This window comes from Aplysia californica, unplaced genomic scaffold (assembly GCF_000002075.1).
Source record: "Aplysia californica isolate F4 #8 unplaced genomic scaffold, AplCal3.0 scaffold00171, whole genome shotgun sequence".
NCBI lineage: Eukaryota > Metazoa > Mollusca > Gastropoda > Aplysiida > Aplysiidae > Aplysia > Aplysia californica.
The window spans coordinates 650,954-667,412 of NW_004797441.1; the positions used below are offsets into that span (position 1 = coordinate 650,954).

Consider the following 16,459-nt stretch of genomic DNA (forward strand, 5'->3'; position numbering starts at 1 on the left):
GGGGTTAGACACTTGGACTAGGAGTGCTTGACGTGTTACTTCGGGATTTTAAAAAAGAATAATGAAACACACACACACAGGGCGTATATGTGTAAATATTTACAGACACCCCAGGAACATTTTTAGTCAGCTTGGCAGTGGCCTTGGTGTTTGTCATTTGATCCCAATTTTTTTGACCAGATCCCGATTTTTTCCGTCCAAGATCCTGATTTTTCGATTTCGTAGAGTGGCATGTCTGCTATCCTCTTGTATTACTGGGAATTTGACTAACTCCTTAACATCTTCATGAAATACATCACCAATGATGAAGTAAAGAACAGACTTGCACCAGTGGGTGTGGGAATAGATGGTTTGCGAGGGTTGTTCCTTCTTTCTTATCAAACGGTTATCATTTTTCACTTTCCTTCTCTTTGCATGTTACTCTCTGGTTTTTCCTCTAATCTTCAGCACTTATATTGACTTATTTGTGTGGCAAGTGCTATAAAGCTTACATAAACAAAGGGAAAAGCCAGTGGGCTTCTGAAATATAATATGGTATTTGGATCTGTGTACAATTCCTCCTATCTTCAGTCTTTTGCAGTTAGCACTGACTTATGTAACAATAAAAGATGTTTTATATGTTTTCTCATGCATATCATGTACTTTGTATTTCAGCATGCCCTCCGACTCATAGCATTCCGCCAGATCCATAAAGTTATGGGAATGGACCCTCTACCAGCTCCAAGATTTTCCGCCAAACGTTTCAACAATCGCAAACGCCGACATACCAGTAGCACGGGAGAGGAAGGTGAGTAATAAAATGGTCGTCATTTAAAATATCAGTTGAAGTAACGAATTGAAATGAATTATGATTTTGTTCGGCAACTGGCACAAGACTGACATGTGGATGCTTTAGTGGTTTCAGTGATGGTTCATTAGAGCACTCTATGGGCCCCTAGTGGCAGTAAAATGGAATTATTTTACACTTTTCTTTATGGTCCTTTTAACCAGTGCTTCCAGTCTTCTGTATTTTTACGGAAAGAAAAGTGTAAAATAATTCTCATGCTATAAATTAGACCTGCATGTTTGCCGACAATCGTCTGAAATCCGACAATCGCGAACCGGCCGATGCTATCGCTAGGCCCACCTGTGTTAGTCAATGTTCGAAGTGCGAGGCCTGGCCGTGTGCTAGCGACCCCTTTTTCTCCCGTCGGCTTTGTCGGCACTTTCGCTTTCGTGCCGACCGCCGACGCGCGCACCGCCGACTGCCGACGTCGGCGTTTCCGACATAATTGTCGGAACCTGAGTAGAAATACGAATACGAAAAAGTACGACGACTTAAATTATCTACTTTCAGTTTCTTGCTCGAGCGGCCATTTTGAATTTCGTTTGTTTACTGATTGTTCAGATCATGTGGATTCTTTCAAGTCCGACTCACTTGTTCTACTCTAGATCTAGATCGAGATTTAGATCTATATAGATCATTATGGACCTCAATGGAGGATTCATATTCCAATTCTATTGTGTCAAACCATATTATAGGTTGTGCTGTAATATTAATGTTGGTAAAACGCATTTTATCAGGTGCGTGAATTATTTACTTAGAATGTAACAAAGATATCTAGAGATCTAGATCTAGACCCCTAGACTCAACTGAATCCCTCTCTTCGGAATCGGATGCGGATTTCTCGTTCAAGGTCTAGATTCTAGATCTATTCCTATTCACTTGTTCTATTGAATTGTATCAAACTCTTTATAGCAATGTAGGCCATATTATTTTTATTATTATAAATGCTCCTTGTTTGTTTTGGAGTGTGCTTATTTCTTTCTTTTTTTTTGTTGACTTGTGCTGGCCTTTTTACATGAGGGCCGTTGCAGGTTCTTTTTTGGGTTAGGCCTAGGAGTAGGAAGATAGGGTTTGGGTTAGGGTTAGGTCTCTTCTTTATTGTGTTTGTTCGGGTGGTCGCTCGTTACTCGGAAATCCTTCCTTTTATGACACCCACAATTTAAAAGCTCTAAAGTTATTTTGGGGGGGGGGGGGTTGCGCAAAATTTTCAGACAATCTGGTTGAGGCTCACATGCAGGTCTATATAAATTTAGTTGCGTCATGACTACGACAGTTCAGGTTACAGGGTGGCCAGGGAAGTCGGAAATTGGTAGAAATTTTTTTTTAGGTCGGATAAGTCGGATTTTTGTAAGAAAAAATTTTTTGGGATGGAAATGGTTGGATCAACGTCAGCAATAAAAGGAACTTTGAGGAAATCAGTAAGTTGCCTTGGGAAAGAAAAAAATAAAAAGTCTTGAATATTTGGATACCAAATCCAATAACGTCCCTTTATTTTGTCGGTCGCGATCATTCGGTCTGAGAGTGAGAGTACGTTTCATGCGGATGAGCGGCTATGGCGGCAGGCAGAAGTGTTTGAGTGATACCGAGGCTCAATCGGGAAAATTTAGATCAAACTTTCGCTTTCACAACCACCCTGAAATTTGCCGGTCTGATAACACATCATTGTGCGTGCAGTTTGTGCATTATAAAGGCTGTGTCGCCATGAAAATAAATCAATATTTGTCACTTGTGTAAAAAGAAAAGAAAGTTATACAAGCATCTTGTCAGGCTGGTCATCGTGACCGGTCAGTGGACCTGCGTGTTTGTATGTCACACGTGATAAGGCGTCGAGTGAGTACCACGAATGTTGGGGTCTCCAAAGTCCATGCTAAGTCTAAGTGCTGCAAAGTATAGGACTCTAGAATGGCGGCATTATTGATTTTTTTTTTTTTTTTTAAAGACACACTGGGGGGGGGGGGGGGGGGGTTAAAGGTAACATCAGGGGATAAAAACTGAACTTGGTAGCAAATTTTAGCTTAGCATTTAGAATTTTGATTGCAGCGAAAGCTTTCTGCATAGCGCGTGGTGCAGGCCTTGTGTGGAACCGGGATCCGTCATACCTTGTAAGCAGTGTTATTGAACTAAAGGGTTGGCATATCATTGGATGGGTGACAGTCGAGGCGAGCTAGAAAGCTCTGTGATATTTATATTATATATAGAGAGGGATATACTAAGTTGGTTCGTTAAAGTAGAAGCATCTAGATTCTTTATCTATGACCATGGAAAAACTCAGCAAGAGTAGAAGATTGATGGCACTTGGCTTATTGAAATCCAGGCTAGAGACTGACTTATTTTTCTTAGATTTTTATTACTATATTATTTGTAGACTATAATTAGAGAGAGATCTAGACTAGATCAGTATCATGGGAAAGTGCTACTTCATCAAGACTGAGTGGTTGTCCAACCCTAAGTATTCATAATAATGGATGGAGTGTCCAAATGATAAATGCAAGTTTAGATGTAAGTTTTGTTCCCAAGTGTATGTCATCGGTCAATCAGGTGGTACCTCAAAAACACATGAAAGCCCAAACCAGCCAGTGTGGTGCCAAATCTATTTTTAGGTTTACCAAGAACAGAACAAGTGTTGTGAGACATACTGAAAGGAGCACCAACAGTAATATAGTAATCAACTAGAGCAGTTGTTGACACGAGTCTCATTCATGAGATGTTTTCAGATTCTAAAATAGCTGAGTTTTCAGTGTAGTCCCACAAAACTTGGCTACCTTGGAACATTTGGGATCGCAGTGGTGATCAAGTTCGCTATCTGAAGATGTGTAAGAAAGAGCCTCTTCTACGTTATTATCTTTGACGAAAACCGTAACACCGACAATGTCAAGAAACAACTTGACCTGTAGTGGTAGGATTTGTTTTGGTGTTGTAGGATTTTTAGGAGGAAGATTTACCTCGCCAAGTTCGAACATGAATTTTTTTCAGCCTTCAGATAAACTTTTAGCCCAAAATCTTAGTGAAGGATTCACACACACACACACCCCTTAAAATGGGAGGGGGGGGGGGGGGGGTAAGTTGGAAATCGTTCTGCTTGGACACACGACTTATGTTCAGGGAAATTTGTGAGGCATGTCTGTAAAAGTACTGCATTATATACGTCATAGCTGCCACTTTCCCGCTAAATAGCGGAAACTCCGCTTCATCTAGCTTTTCCTGCTTCTTTCCTTCTTCCTCCGCTGGACCGCTTTCGGTCGCAAATTGCGATACTTATTTTACACGCGGAAAACGCCAAACCGGGAGTGAGACAAAAAAGCGGCTTGCGCATGTCTGCCCGTAGATTCCTACATCCGTTCTGTGCCTAGTTTCACATTGTTTATTATTGCGGAGCGACAGTGTGGACTGTCGATCGAGCATCGGGACGATGGCGCACCGAGTTGTCATTGAAAATGGCGGAAATTCGAGAGAAATTGACGCAGAATGCAAAAATAAATGGAGCTGGATTGAGAAAGAGCCAGACAGTGTGCGACTTAAAATTTTCATTTGAGAATTGAACAAGCCGGGTATTGCACTTTGCGTTTGGTGCGATAAAGTAAGAAGGCAATTGTTTACTTTCTCATGTTTAATTCCGGCCACTCCTAGATCTAGACGAAACTCTATGCATCCCTGACTGGATATTCAAAACTTTGCGCTGGAGTTAAGAATATGAAAACCACAGCAATTTCATCATTTTTAAGTAGATATCTTGTAACATACTGGCTTTAGGCCTTCCGTGCTGATTTTGATGGCCATTGATTGAGTATAATATTCATAGAGTTCGGAGTGGTCGCTCGCAAGGAAGTCCTCCCCTTGAGTTAAACGCGAGAAAGTAAACAATTAACAAGAAAAGCAATCTTGTAGTACTGTGGGAAATGTGTTGCCTCTTTAATCCAATACTGCTCTACATTGTTGCTCAAATCTAAAGTGAAAGAAATCTTTTTATGAGACACAAGCTGGCAAACACTGGATTTTTAGTCACCAAACTGGGTCAAATGCTTGCTAGTCAACTTAGTGTCTTGGATTGCTTGTTTGGTTTTTGTTTTTCAAATGCGTTTTAATTCAGTAGCCATTAGATCTAGTTAACAATAAATATGACACTTTTCCCTTCCAAAAACATAAATGTTCCAATGTTATGTCTCTGGATCAAACTGGTTTTACTCCGGCCTTCGGAGAGCACGCGTACACTTTCGCGTGAATTGCCTCCTTTTTTTAAATTCTCGAGTGGCAGCTATGATAAATGTATCACCATTGCACATTTGTTGCGATGGATGCTGTGCCTGCTACGAACTAGGAAGGCATGAAACTTTGCTGGACACATGACCCAAGTAAATGGATAAGTGTAAAAATGTTTGAGAGTTCTCTGCGCCGGGCTATCTCTAATTTGAGTACAAGCTGTTTTGTTCATTTCATTTTATTTTGTGTGGAGGGGGGTGGATGTGAGGGAGGAGCTTGTATGTTCAAAGATTTAAACAATTGTGCACTGTCAAAGCAAAGGGTCATAGTAGGGTCAAATGAGGAAAAGTGAGAAATTTAAGGTCTTGTATGTGGTGGTTGGCGGGTGCTCTGGTGTGGCTTGCTCCTTTTTTCCTAACAAACATCTATCGTCCTGATCTCTCCTCCTTTTTTTATGTTTGTTACTCTCTTGTAGTACCTCTAATCTCCGGCACTTATATGCCCTTATTGTGTTGCAAGTGCCGTAAAACTCACTAAAACTATTAAAAAAACGAATGTCTTGCACAAGTCCGTTTGTTGTAATTGTGTTTGTGCTGGTGATAGTCTGTCATGTAAGTCTTTGGATCAAAAGTGTCATGTCACTTTACTTTTTGCCTTTCTTTATACTGATTAGATTGTTAGCTACCTCTAATCTTCGGCACTTACATGACCTTATATTGTTGCAAGTGCCGTAAAACTCTTACTAAAGCTAAAGATTGTTGGCTGGTGTTCTTTCTTTGCGGGGTTACTGTTCTTGTGTGTGCCTGTAGTTTGGGGAATCCAATATGAAAATTGTATTATACAAGAAATTAATTAATATTCACTCATGAATCTGGGCCTTTTTAAAGAATAAGAACAAGCAGTTATAACAGCCGTTTAGGTTCTGTTCGGACTACCTAGTGGTACCTCTGCTCTATGATTTTTATGACTTGCGTTGTGTACATAACTGCTTTTTTCATGATTTTTCCCTGTTCATGCTTTGTTGTCTATTGTGTCCCCTGTATCCTTAAATGCTGGCAAACTGTTGTTTAGCGCGCTGCCTTATCATAAACTGCCACTCAACACCTTCCTTTTTTCTTCATGTTCTAGGTGCTGAAAAGAAAGACAGAAAGGAAAAAGAGGTTGAGGCAACTTCCTAAAGAAAGGTTTCAACAGTTCTGCTGCATGACCTCCTGTGTTCATTATCTTTTTAGTATTGATGATACAGTTTGTCTAGAAGGGGATGGAGAGAGAAACAGTGCCCCATGTGGAACTCCCTGTCAGGTTTTGGTATGATTCATCAAGTGAATCTCATTGTTGAAGACTAGATACTCGTCCTTTGCAGTTCATTACGTCAGTGGAGGACACATGGGGTTCTCTGTACATAAAGGATCTGTTACTTACTGTGTCATACATTCTGTTGTTTCCATTTTTGATACTATACTACTTCATGCTTCATTGTTCCCTCGCCCCAGCACCCTTTGTGTTTGAGCCTGGGGGCTTTGCTTGCCTGTTTTTTGGAATTTCTTTTGCAGATGTATGTTTCTCTTCTTATTAAGTATTAAGTGCAGTGACATTGCTTTTACTTTAGGTCCTTTTGAATGAAGGGCTAGTGTGTGTACAGTTAATTTTCTAAGTGATAAAGCACATTGGTGGATTCAAACATGCCCTACTAGGTTGGCTAGTATTGTTTTCCTAATGTTAATGAAGGTTTTAAGTGTCAAGAAAACTCTTGGAAGATGAATATTCTTTTACAAAGATTTGTTCCATGGATAGAGTCATACAGTGAAATGTATTTATCCGTAGAAGTTGTTTTCTGTTTTGTGGCATGTAGGAGTGGTGGTCTGCTGTCAGTGTGCTCCAAGGTTGAAGCAAGTGGCTCCCAATGGGAACAAGAAGGGTAGATCAAACAGAAAAAACACAAGATAAAAAGTTTTTCTCTAACATTGTACATGATGTGAGTGTAGACAGTGGGCTATGGGCTGGAAGAACAGAACTGAAAGAAGCCACTGAAACACATGGTCAGGCAGAGGACATACAAATGTCTTTTTCTGAACCATGAACAGAAGCACACCTCCGCATGGGTTGTACTCACTTGAGTTGATCTTCGGTTAAGTTGATCTTTTTATCGGGTCCTAGCACCTCTTCTTCTTTACAGTTCCCAAAGGTTGAGTTGAACTTTGGGTGAGTTTGTCTTTTTTCACTCCCCTAACGATATCAAACTCATCCGTATTCGACAGTCTGTGTGTGTGTGAACCAAACATTATCTTAAGCATACGCATGTTGGAGTCATTTTGTGGTTTGTTCAGTCATACTGACACTGCCTTGCCCTCTTCGCTTATTGGGAGTGCCTAAACTATGTCTCCCCATTTATGTTGAAAACAACTCATGTCTAGATATTTTTTCAAAAGCCGGAGGAATGACCATACAGCTTTTTAAATTGTATATATGGAATTTTGAAGGGTGGTAAAAACTTTTTAAAAGTTTTCATTTCTACATATGTACTCTAAAGTGGAGTTCTGGTAACAGTTTAGTTTGTGTTTACTTCTGCCATGTCGTATCTTCTTGGAGAACCATGGCTACTGTTGCTGCTTTTGCTGTTTTCAAGTCGATTTATGTGACAACAAAAATTTCTGTCTGGTATCATTTGGTATATATTGTGACCCATTCCCATAGACCTGTTGTGTAAATATTTTTTTTAAATATTAGAAAGCTCACAGGCTAGTTGCTTTTCATAATGTCTTCACTCGGCCTCTACAAAGGTTTGATGTTGTTGAATAAAAGTTCCAGTAACTATACTTTTTGTGTTCTGTGTTCTTCTGGATCATGTCTTGTGGGGAATTTGAGTTTCATTGACTTACAGATGCTAGTCTCTCTGCTTGGGGGACACTATTAGCTCAATTGATATATCATGCAGGACTTTTGGTGTCGATGACCCTGCTTTGAATCATCAACACGCAATTTTTGAAAAAAATGTTGGTAGTTTTCAACGCTCTGCGCCTATAATTGAACTGCTATGTCAGAGATGGGTCTACTCTGCTTCCTACTTCTTAGATACACTTTTAACCCTATCGGTACGCCCTGGGGTCATTTCGCACCCCCAGGGTTGTGACAGACCGCCATGCAAAGTGTACAGATCGGTTTAACGGGTAAATTTCCTCTTTGGAAGTGGTGGCACAGAGTTCCCCCCGTCATATGAATACGATAGTAAAACACGATGTACGGATAGGGTTATTGCTTTAAAAGTTCATTAAGAAATACCATACACTGTCCCTCTGTTACATTCTTCTATGTTCATGCCGTCTCAGTTACTCATTTAGATTTACACAGGGTCTTCCATTAGATTTTTAAACGTACACATGTTAACTTAGGGTAGTCAAATCCTGCCCCAATCCTGTTGGGTAAGGGTGAAAAATGTGGGTGGGGGTCCTGTGTGCATGATGCACAATTCTGAAGACAACTTAGCTGCTGAAAGTGAAAGGATTCCCAGTGGAAACTGGAGGTGGGCTGGTCAATTATTAGGGCTATTATTAGTATTAGAGATATGTCTGGTGGTCTAAAGGTACGGTGTTCACCTGTCATTCAGTAGATCCAGAGTTCATAACTTGACAGTGATGGAAAATGTTCTCCATTCCTGCTCTCTAGTCTCTAACCATATTACTCTGTTGTCTGCTTTAGTCTCCACTTTCTGCCCCCTTTTGGGCTCCTGACTAGCCTTTCTACTGCTACCCCTTGGCTCCTTACTCCTTTCTTTCAGCCACACCCCTGATTTTAGGGTAGGTAAGATATAGCACCTGGCATTCTTGGATAAGGGCGAAAAATCTTGGAGGTCCCATTTGCAAGTTGCATATGTTAAAGATCCTGTGGTGGTCCTAAAATCGATAAGAGTAGGCTTCGACCGCTAACCGAATATTCAAAATTCGAAAATACTTCCTACCAAACTGAAAATGCTTTATGTGTCCTGGGCGCTCTTATGACCTAATGCAGTTGTGAGCCCCGTAAAACGCATACGGTACCAAAAAGAAATACTGTATTTTAAAAAAAAGAGGTATTTCATAATGTGTGTTCACATTACAATCACTGTGAATAAAAGGAGTAAACTTGATTCGGCTGTGCAAAATGTGTTGGCGAAGTACATGTTGTAGGCCTACCAGTTGCACCATTGAACATCTGCCTGACGTCATACCAAACATGGCGACACTTTTTTTTCAAAATAAATTATAAATGGTTCATTTTTAATGTGTGTAGAGCCATATCATTACCTGTATCCTACTAATACTACTATGGTTTTTACTCTACACACACCAAAACAAAACAAAAATCCACAGAAATTTTTAATGAATGGTGTGGTGGTGTAAATGAATGTATTGTAATGTAATGAGTAAAGAGCAGGTATATCGCCTATGAAGCTGCAGTTGTGTTGGGGTTGTTGGTTTTTTTGGTCCTTTTTTGGTTTTGTTTTGTTCCCATACGGAACGGACAGATCGGAAAGACGAACCACTTGCATTTATATGCCACCCGGAAACTTTGAAGTCGAAAGTCAACATTCAGTGACCTGACTCGTGGAGTCAGGCAGTGTTAACTTCTGTAAGGAGATGTTATGGCTTCTTGGCCCTTATGTTTCAGTTTCAGTATAGCAGTATGTGATCGTGTAACTTGTTGAGTGTTGTCTTGGCTGAATAGGCCCCAAAGCAAGAGATTGAAGAAAGCAAAAGTTCAGTGTATCATCGCGTACAGAATCAAGTGGACGTGCGCGGAGAAGGTTGCGTCGTTGCGGGAACCGTTTTGGGGAAGAAGGGGGGGGGGGGTAGTGGTGTCATTAGGGCTTGACTTGACAGTAATTGTGAGACTTTCTCAAGCTTTCAAGTGCGAGTGTATCGCGGTATTACAGAAACGAAAAGAGACCCTTTGACAAGGATGCATTCTTCGTCCCTGTCAATCAAAAAGTTCAAAGTTTTACAAACAGCGATGAAACTGATTGTCGTTATGTTTTTCGGATTAGGTTTTCTGCTCTCGATATAATATTAATATACCACCAGGGCAAACTGTTAATGCAAGGAACAATAAATTGCGAAACATTTATTGACAAGCTGTGAGAAGTGTGCCACAAGCGACATTTTGCAAGAGAAATTTTAAGGCTCATAGGAGATAGCGGATTTTTTTCTCGGAGATTCGAAAGTAGCGTGCGCTTGTGTCACTTTTCAATGACTTCACCTGCTATGATATATCTGGTTTCACGTTGTCTCACTGGCAGTGATACTTTTGCTCTGATTACTTGCTTCTTTCGGAACACCCAAACCTCTAAAAACCACCATGAAAAAAGTGCATGATTTAGAAGGCGGTGGATGCGATCTTGCCTGTCACTACAATGTAATGGCCAACCCCGATCTGAGAAAGACACAACATCCACCAAGCAAAAGACAAAGTTTTTTGTGTGTGGAGCCATATTATTACGTGTAGGTGGGTGGCAGATGCTCTGGTGTGGTCTGCTTCTTCTTTCCTATCAAACATCTATCGTCCTTATCTCCCCTTCTTTTTTATGTTTGTTACTCTTTTGTAACACCTCTAATCTTCTGGCGCTCATATGACCTTATGCAGTTGCGAGTGCCGTAAAACCTACTAAAATAAACAAACTCACTTTTTTAGCGTAGGACTTATCCACTGTAACAGTACAGAAGCCGTATTTTAAAAAAAGGGAATCTGAAGCCGTATCTGAAATACAAGTGTTTCCACTGGGAAGAATGCGTGTTCTACGGGTTAGCGTGTTAATTAAAAGGAAGTGTTTGCTGAAAAATAATCGACGAGAGCTGGTCCAGAAATAACCGAAAAAAATGACAATACTATAAATGATAAAATAATATAACATTTTGTCATGACCGAGATATAATTTTCACAGTTAGTTGGCTAGACATTCCTTTTATTTCTCAATGTAGTTAGTCCCCGTGAACACTCAAGTTTTCTTCCCGTCGCTGTATGAGTATAATGCATGCCATTCATCCTTCTAGTATTTTCCGTCAAAGTCAAGCTACCAAAGCCTATCTCTACCGTTCTCCACAAAGTTTGTGTTACCAGCCTCTTTGGTTACCAGTGATTTTCTCTGCAGCTAGATATCGCTGCACTGGTAGGTACAAACAGGTGGAAGTCTGAAGAAGCAAAATCAGGACTGTCATTCAAAAGCTTAATTTCAGTACTTTCAGTAAGTACTAAGAAATCTCTGTCTTGCAGGCCTCCCGGATCTCATGTTGTCATGTATATTTTCATCTACATCGTTCCAACGATGTCGTGCAAACATCATTGTACTGTGCCTTGTGGTCATCTATCAACTGTTTAGGAACCCACCGAGTTGACACATTTCCGTAATTCAGCTCAATTAAGACGATTCTGAGAAGTGCTGACATATAAATTCGGAGGTTTTGCTTTATAAATATGCAGTGACAGTAGTCCAATAGTTTTATACATGTAATTTATAGGGGCAACAACCCATACTATTCTATACACTGTTGGGCGCAGTTCAAAATAGGCCTACAGGGTGGACGTATGAGTAGCTAATTCTTACACCGAGTGCACATTGCACAAATTTCTTCAGATTACCATTCGATGTGGTTTGATGCAGTTGAGGGCGGCCAGATTTTCATTCATCGTAGCAAAATACTGCTACATAAATTATCTTGGCACACATTGACCAAATCCTCCAAAATCAAACATGTTGAATTTTTTAAAGGTCACGATCGTGTTTAGTGTGATGAAATCGGGACCAACAACTAACCAGAGGCTACTACGCATTGTGGGGTCAGATTTTTTTTTATCCGCATGCAGAATTGATATAGCCCAGTGTGCAGAGAAGTCAACTTCCATTCTGAATGTAGGCCCTATTTATTGACCTATAAAATATGCACGTACATCCAGGGTTTCTGCTCTCCCAGTGGCTACATTTGGGTCGCCTTGATGTCATGCACGATAGACACGTTTAACTTTTTTTTTTTGGTATCAGACCAGAGAGCTGATCAGACCCGACCCTATACCAACTAATGATTCATTTAACCAACGGGCATCTGTTCTGCGACCATTTTTCATGGGCCACCGCCCCCGGGATAACACTTTTCCCACAATAAAATTAACTTCAAAAGAATTATAAATAGATTTCTTTTCATAATATGGAAGGTCTTTCTTCTATTGTTTTTTTAAAAAAATCATTTATTCAACTTGGCACTTACAAAGTTCACAACCGATCAAAATTGAATACATGTGGCACCCCCCCCCCCCCCCCCAAAAAAAAAAAAAAGAAAAAGAAAAAGAAACCCAATCCAACCCAACCTAAAAAACAAAATGACCCAACAGCAAACAATCAAAACAAGAAACAAAATTTAAAAAAAACAACAACAAAATAAACAACATCTATGTAAGTCATCCAATCCCACCCCCCTTCCCCATGCCACACACACGCACGCACGCACACACACACACACACACATACATACACACACATACATACACACAAACAGACACACATACACCTACACGTTATGCAAATACACACACAAACGCACACACATACACTGACACACACATACCGTATACACATGCAAATTCAAAACAACAAGCAGCGCTGGCAAATCTGTGGATCACCTATGATTATTAATAATCATCCCTTGCCGATAGGTGAAATCTGGCGATTTAGGGCGATTTAAGAGTGCCGTAAAAACTCGTCATTTGTACCAGAAATTCACTTAGTCTAGGGTCATTTATGCCTCCAATATTGCTCTCATAAAATTCAAGACGCTTGTCCTATCACTTTACAATAAGAAACACTTTGTATACTCAGGAGCAAAATGAACTTAACAATTTTGTAGATGCCATCTTTAATAGTTCAATTATAACATTTTCATTTAGCCACATAATATCACTATAAAGCAAATTTAGTGCTCTACAATATGCCAACGAAATAAAGCAGACATTTTTTATGGTCTTTGTGAGGGAGCCGTTTGAAAAGATACCTTAATTTTTTTTTAAAGCGGCAGTTGCAAAACTATAGCAAATTATGACCACAGAATACGCATGTTGGAAAGTTCACCAATGAACTCTTTGGAACGGTACTGTGCTGACCCAACTCGACAATGCTCCTCGCCACTGGGCTTATCGCTACCTCAGATTATAAAGTTCTATCTGCTCTGTACTTAGTTTAGAGAAATTTGAAGTCAAATATTTTGAACTTCACATCAAGTCAAGCTTTTTCGAATGCAGTTCCTTGAATGTCTTGATAACGACTCCAAATAATCATACGATTTTGATAGAGCAGATACAACATTAGGTTTCTGACCTCATGGTCTTAGTAACTTCAAACTGCCAAAAATGTCAGATAGAATTTTGCAATTCTGAGGTAGTGTAATTATACAAGGCGGTTTCTCGAAAACAATTAAATTGGTTATTATGGGACCAATGCCTGCTGATATTAGTGTCTAGTGTTAGTCCAGACATGAATGGTATCGAATATTTGTAGGATATTCTAGCTATGATTCTTTAGATGCTTTGCAAGTGCCCGTAGTGGAGTCTCGTGGAGGACAATATTAAATCTTATAAGATCCATACAAAAACGAGTGGTCAATCTTATTTTAACCATAGGCCTAATGGTGAACTGACTTATTTTCTTTCAAAAGTGATTATTATTGAGGTACAGTAGACTGGAGCACAATTTGCAACTTTCATTTTTTGAGTGACCTTTTTGTAACCTCACAAACTGAAGAGTTTGGGTACATGTATTTCTAAGAACTGTTTGTTTTTTTGGTGTGTTTATTCGTTGTCAAATTTTATTTCCTGTGATTTGGAACACTTTCTTATATCCATATTGCCTCACTTGGTTATTTTGGGCAATTGTGTCAGGTTTATGCAGCTTTTGAGTTCAGGGTCTATCATAGAAAGGAAAAAAAAATTCTAAAGGAACAACTTTTGATGGTCTTGACCTATCGTGCATTATTGGGGATGTGTGTGTGTGGGGGGTGTCATAACGGACTGGTACGTAGTGGCTTAAATGGGTTGAAAAAGGAGTAAAACCCTCTCTGGGAATTAAAAACGTCGTGGTGTTCGGGTATTAAAACGCCAAGCAAGTGTGTATTAGCCTTAATGTGATGAAATCGGCTGTGAAATCCTCATTTTGTATGCACGCGATATTCACAATTCAGGCCTTCGGTATCCAAAATGTAACGGAATTGAATGAAAAAATAACATTATATCAAAAAAATAAATAAAAAATGAGTGAAGTATAAGAACCCATGTTATTTAGTAGTAACCTATGACAAGATGGAATTGACTGTAACATACTGACAAGAAATAAAGTCATGTGGCATATCAAAACGCCAGGTGTCCATGGCCAACAGCAGTGACCAGTTTGGCCTTGCACAGAGGGCACTGAGTGTTCGTCTTGAGAAGCAGACGGAGACATTTGCCGTGGAACAGATGTCTGCAGAAGGTGACTCGGCCCAAGGTCATGTGACCCAGGCAGATGGCACAGACGTCATCGTGAGCCCTCAGCTCATCCGGCGTAGCCCAACGCATGTCAGATACAAGTTGTCGCTCATACTTGATCTTGAGCCACACTTTGATCCGGAACTCCATGAGAGCAGCAAAGGCGTTACAGTAGGTCACGCTGATGATGATGATGTTATAGCTGTACAGAGCGTTGAAAAACTGGCGGCTCGACAAGGCCAGGTCCAACAGGAGAAATATTCCGAGGACGACTAAATCCCCCAGACCATCCACGGCGTGGGGGTAGCGGTTTCCTATCACCGACATTGCACCGGCTTGTATCTTTTTGTTACACAGGCAGGAAAAGGTCAGAGTGAGTACAATTTCCGCCGATGATGTCATACGCCCAAAACAATACGAGGTTCCCACGAGGAAAGTTGTTGAGGTCAAACTTACGAAAGCTACTCTGGTGGATACTTCAAAATTTTGGAAAGAACGAACTAGTATTGGACTTTTACTTGCATTCCCTTGGTTCATCTGAGTGTTCATGAAATTATCCAAGCAGAATACCTCCTCCAGAAATAAAAATGTTGACTTATAGCACAGAACGAGACCTACGTACAAACAAACCAGTCCACCTTGCCCGTACTGTAAACACGTGAATACCACGTAAATCTGGCGTCTCGCCCAGGCTGGTATCTCCCCTCTCACTGCCCAAGGCCCGTGACCTCGTCGACGTTCTCCGTCGATTTGTGGGTACAGGATGTTCTGGTAGTTGACTAGCTGCGAGAAAGGGGACCATACAAGGTCGAACACAGTCTGCACAAAGGGAAGGCCGCGGCAAGGGTTGGCCATACCCATGGTGAGCAGGGCCAGGGTGGTCATCAGACAAAGAGTGACCAGTGTCCAGACGGGTGGGTACAGGAGCACAGCGACACCGAACAGAACACATGCCGTGGCTGGGGATATACAAGAAAACACAATAAAGTTAAAGAAAATCTTTCCCCTTATGATTTTTGTCGTAAAGGTTTCATACCCAGGTCGACACAATTTTCGTGTAGGTCATTTAGAAGGCAGACTCTTCGACGATGCTAGCGAAGAGTAACTTGGCCAGTCATCCGAGTCTGGAGAATAATGGCAGTACTATATTATTATTACAGATGATCGACAGAGTGTTTCTTCGTGGGCGTGGGGGTAACTCACGTTTTCTGCAAGTGCAAGTGAATTGAAGAGCCTGATCATTACACCACATGCCTCTGAATACAAACATAGAGCTGTACATACTAACTGAACAAATCAATTTCAGATTTTCTGCATCTTTAATCCTAGCCTTACTCGTCCTTAGGAACATTATTTTGGGTGGACTGTGAAGTTGAGCTCCCTCGATGGAGGAGCACCATTCACCGTCACCATACTTTCTTCCGCGTATGCTGTTTGTTTTGTTTGGTTGTTTGGTTGGTTGGTTGGTTGGTTGGTTGGTTGTTGGTTGTGTTGTTGTTTATCAGACGTGTTATATCCTCTCAGTTTTGGTCCACAACAATCAATGTTACCCATTTTCTAACTGTTCTTTCGGCAGGATCTTGTTATCACAATGCTGTGTTAGAATTGATGGGAAAGAAAATTAAATAGAAAAAATAAGCAGTACAAAAGTATTGAATATTTTGAACCCAGGATTATGGAAAATTATTGGTAAATCAACACCAGATATTAAACAAAGAATTGCAATCACAACATCAGAACTGAAAATAGGTGACAGTCTCTTGAAAAGAACAATGCAAAGACACGAAAATCCATTTTTAACAAGTTTTAAGTGTCATACAGTGCATAACCCACCGCAATATAAGGATGTGGATCATGGACCATCAGGATTTTAAAAAGGAACACTTATTAGTGTATTAATAATAATAAATTATAATAATAATAATAACAATAATGATATCTCTTCTTCTTCTTCTTCTT

At 40.3% G+C, this 16,459-nt stretch overlaps 2 protein-coding genes across 2 annotated transcripts in view; one reads left to right on the forward strand and one right to left on the reverse strand.

The window, feature by feature from the left end:
• The window catches only part of LOC101854864 (zinc finger RNA-binding protein), a gene marked incomplete in the record, with an annotated part of 33,962 nt that extends 26,123 nt beyond the window's left edge, over nt 1-7,839 (forward strand). Inside the window, 2 exon segments of the mRNA XM_035969700.1 lie at nt 655-787; nt 6,152-7,839. Of these exon segments, the coding sequence (XP_035825593.1) occupies nt 655-787; nt 6,152-6,201 (183 nt within the window).
• Nucleotides 7,840-13,369: 5,530 nt separating this feature from the next.
• LOC106011735 lies at nt 13,370-15,459 on the reverse strand (the record flags this gene model as incomplete). The annotated part of the gene is given in 1 exon segment (XM_013082364.2): nt 13,370-15,459. A coding segment is annotated over 1 exon segment (1,076 nt), but the record flags the coding sequence as incomplete, so codon positions are not given.
• Nucleotides 15,460-16,459: the final 1,000 nt, after the last annotated feature.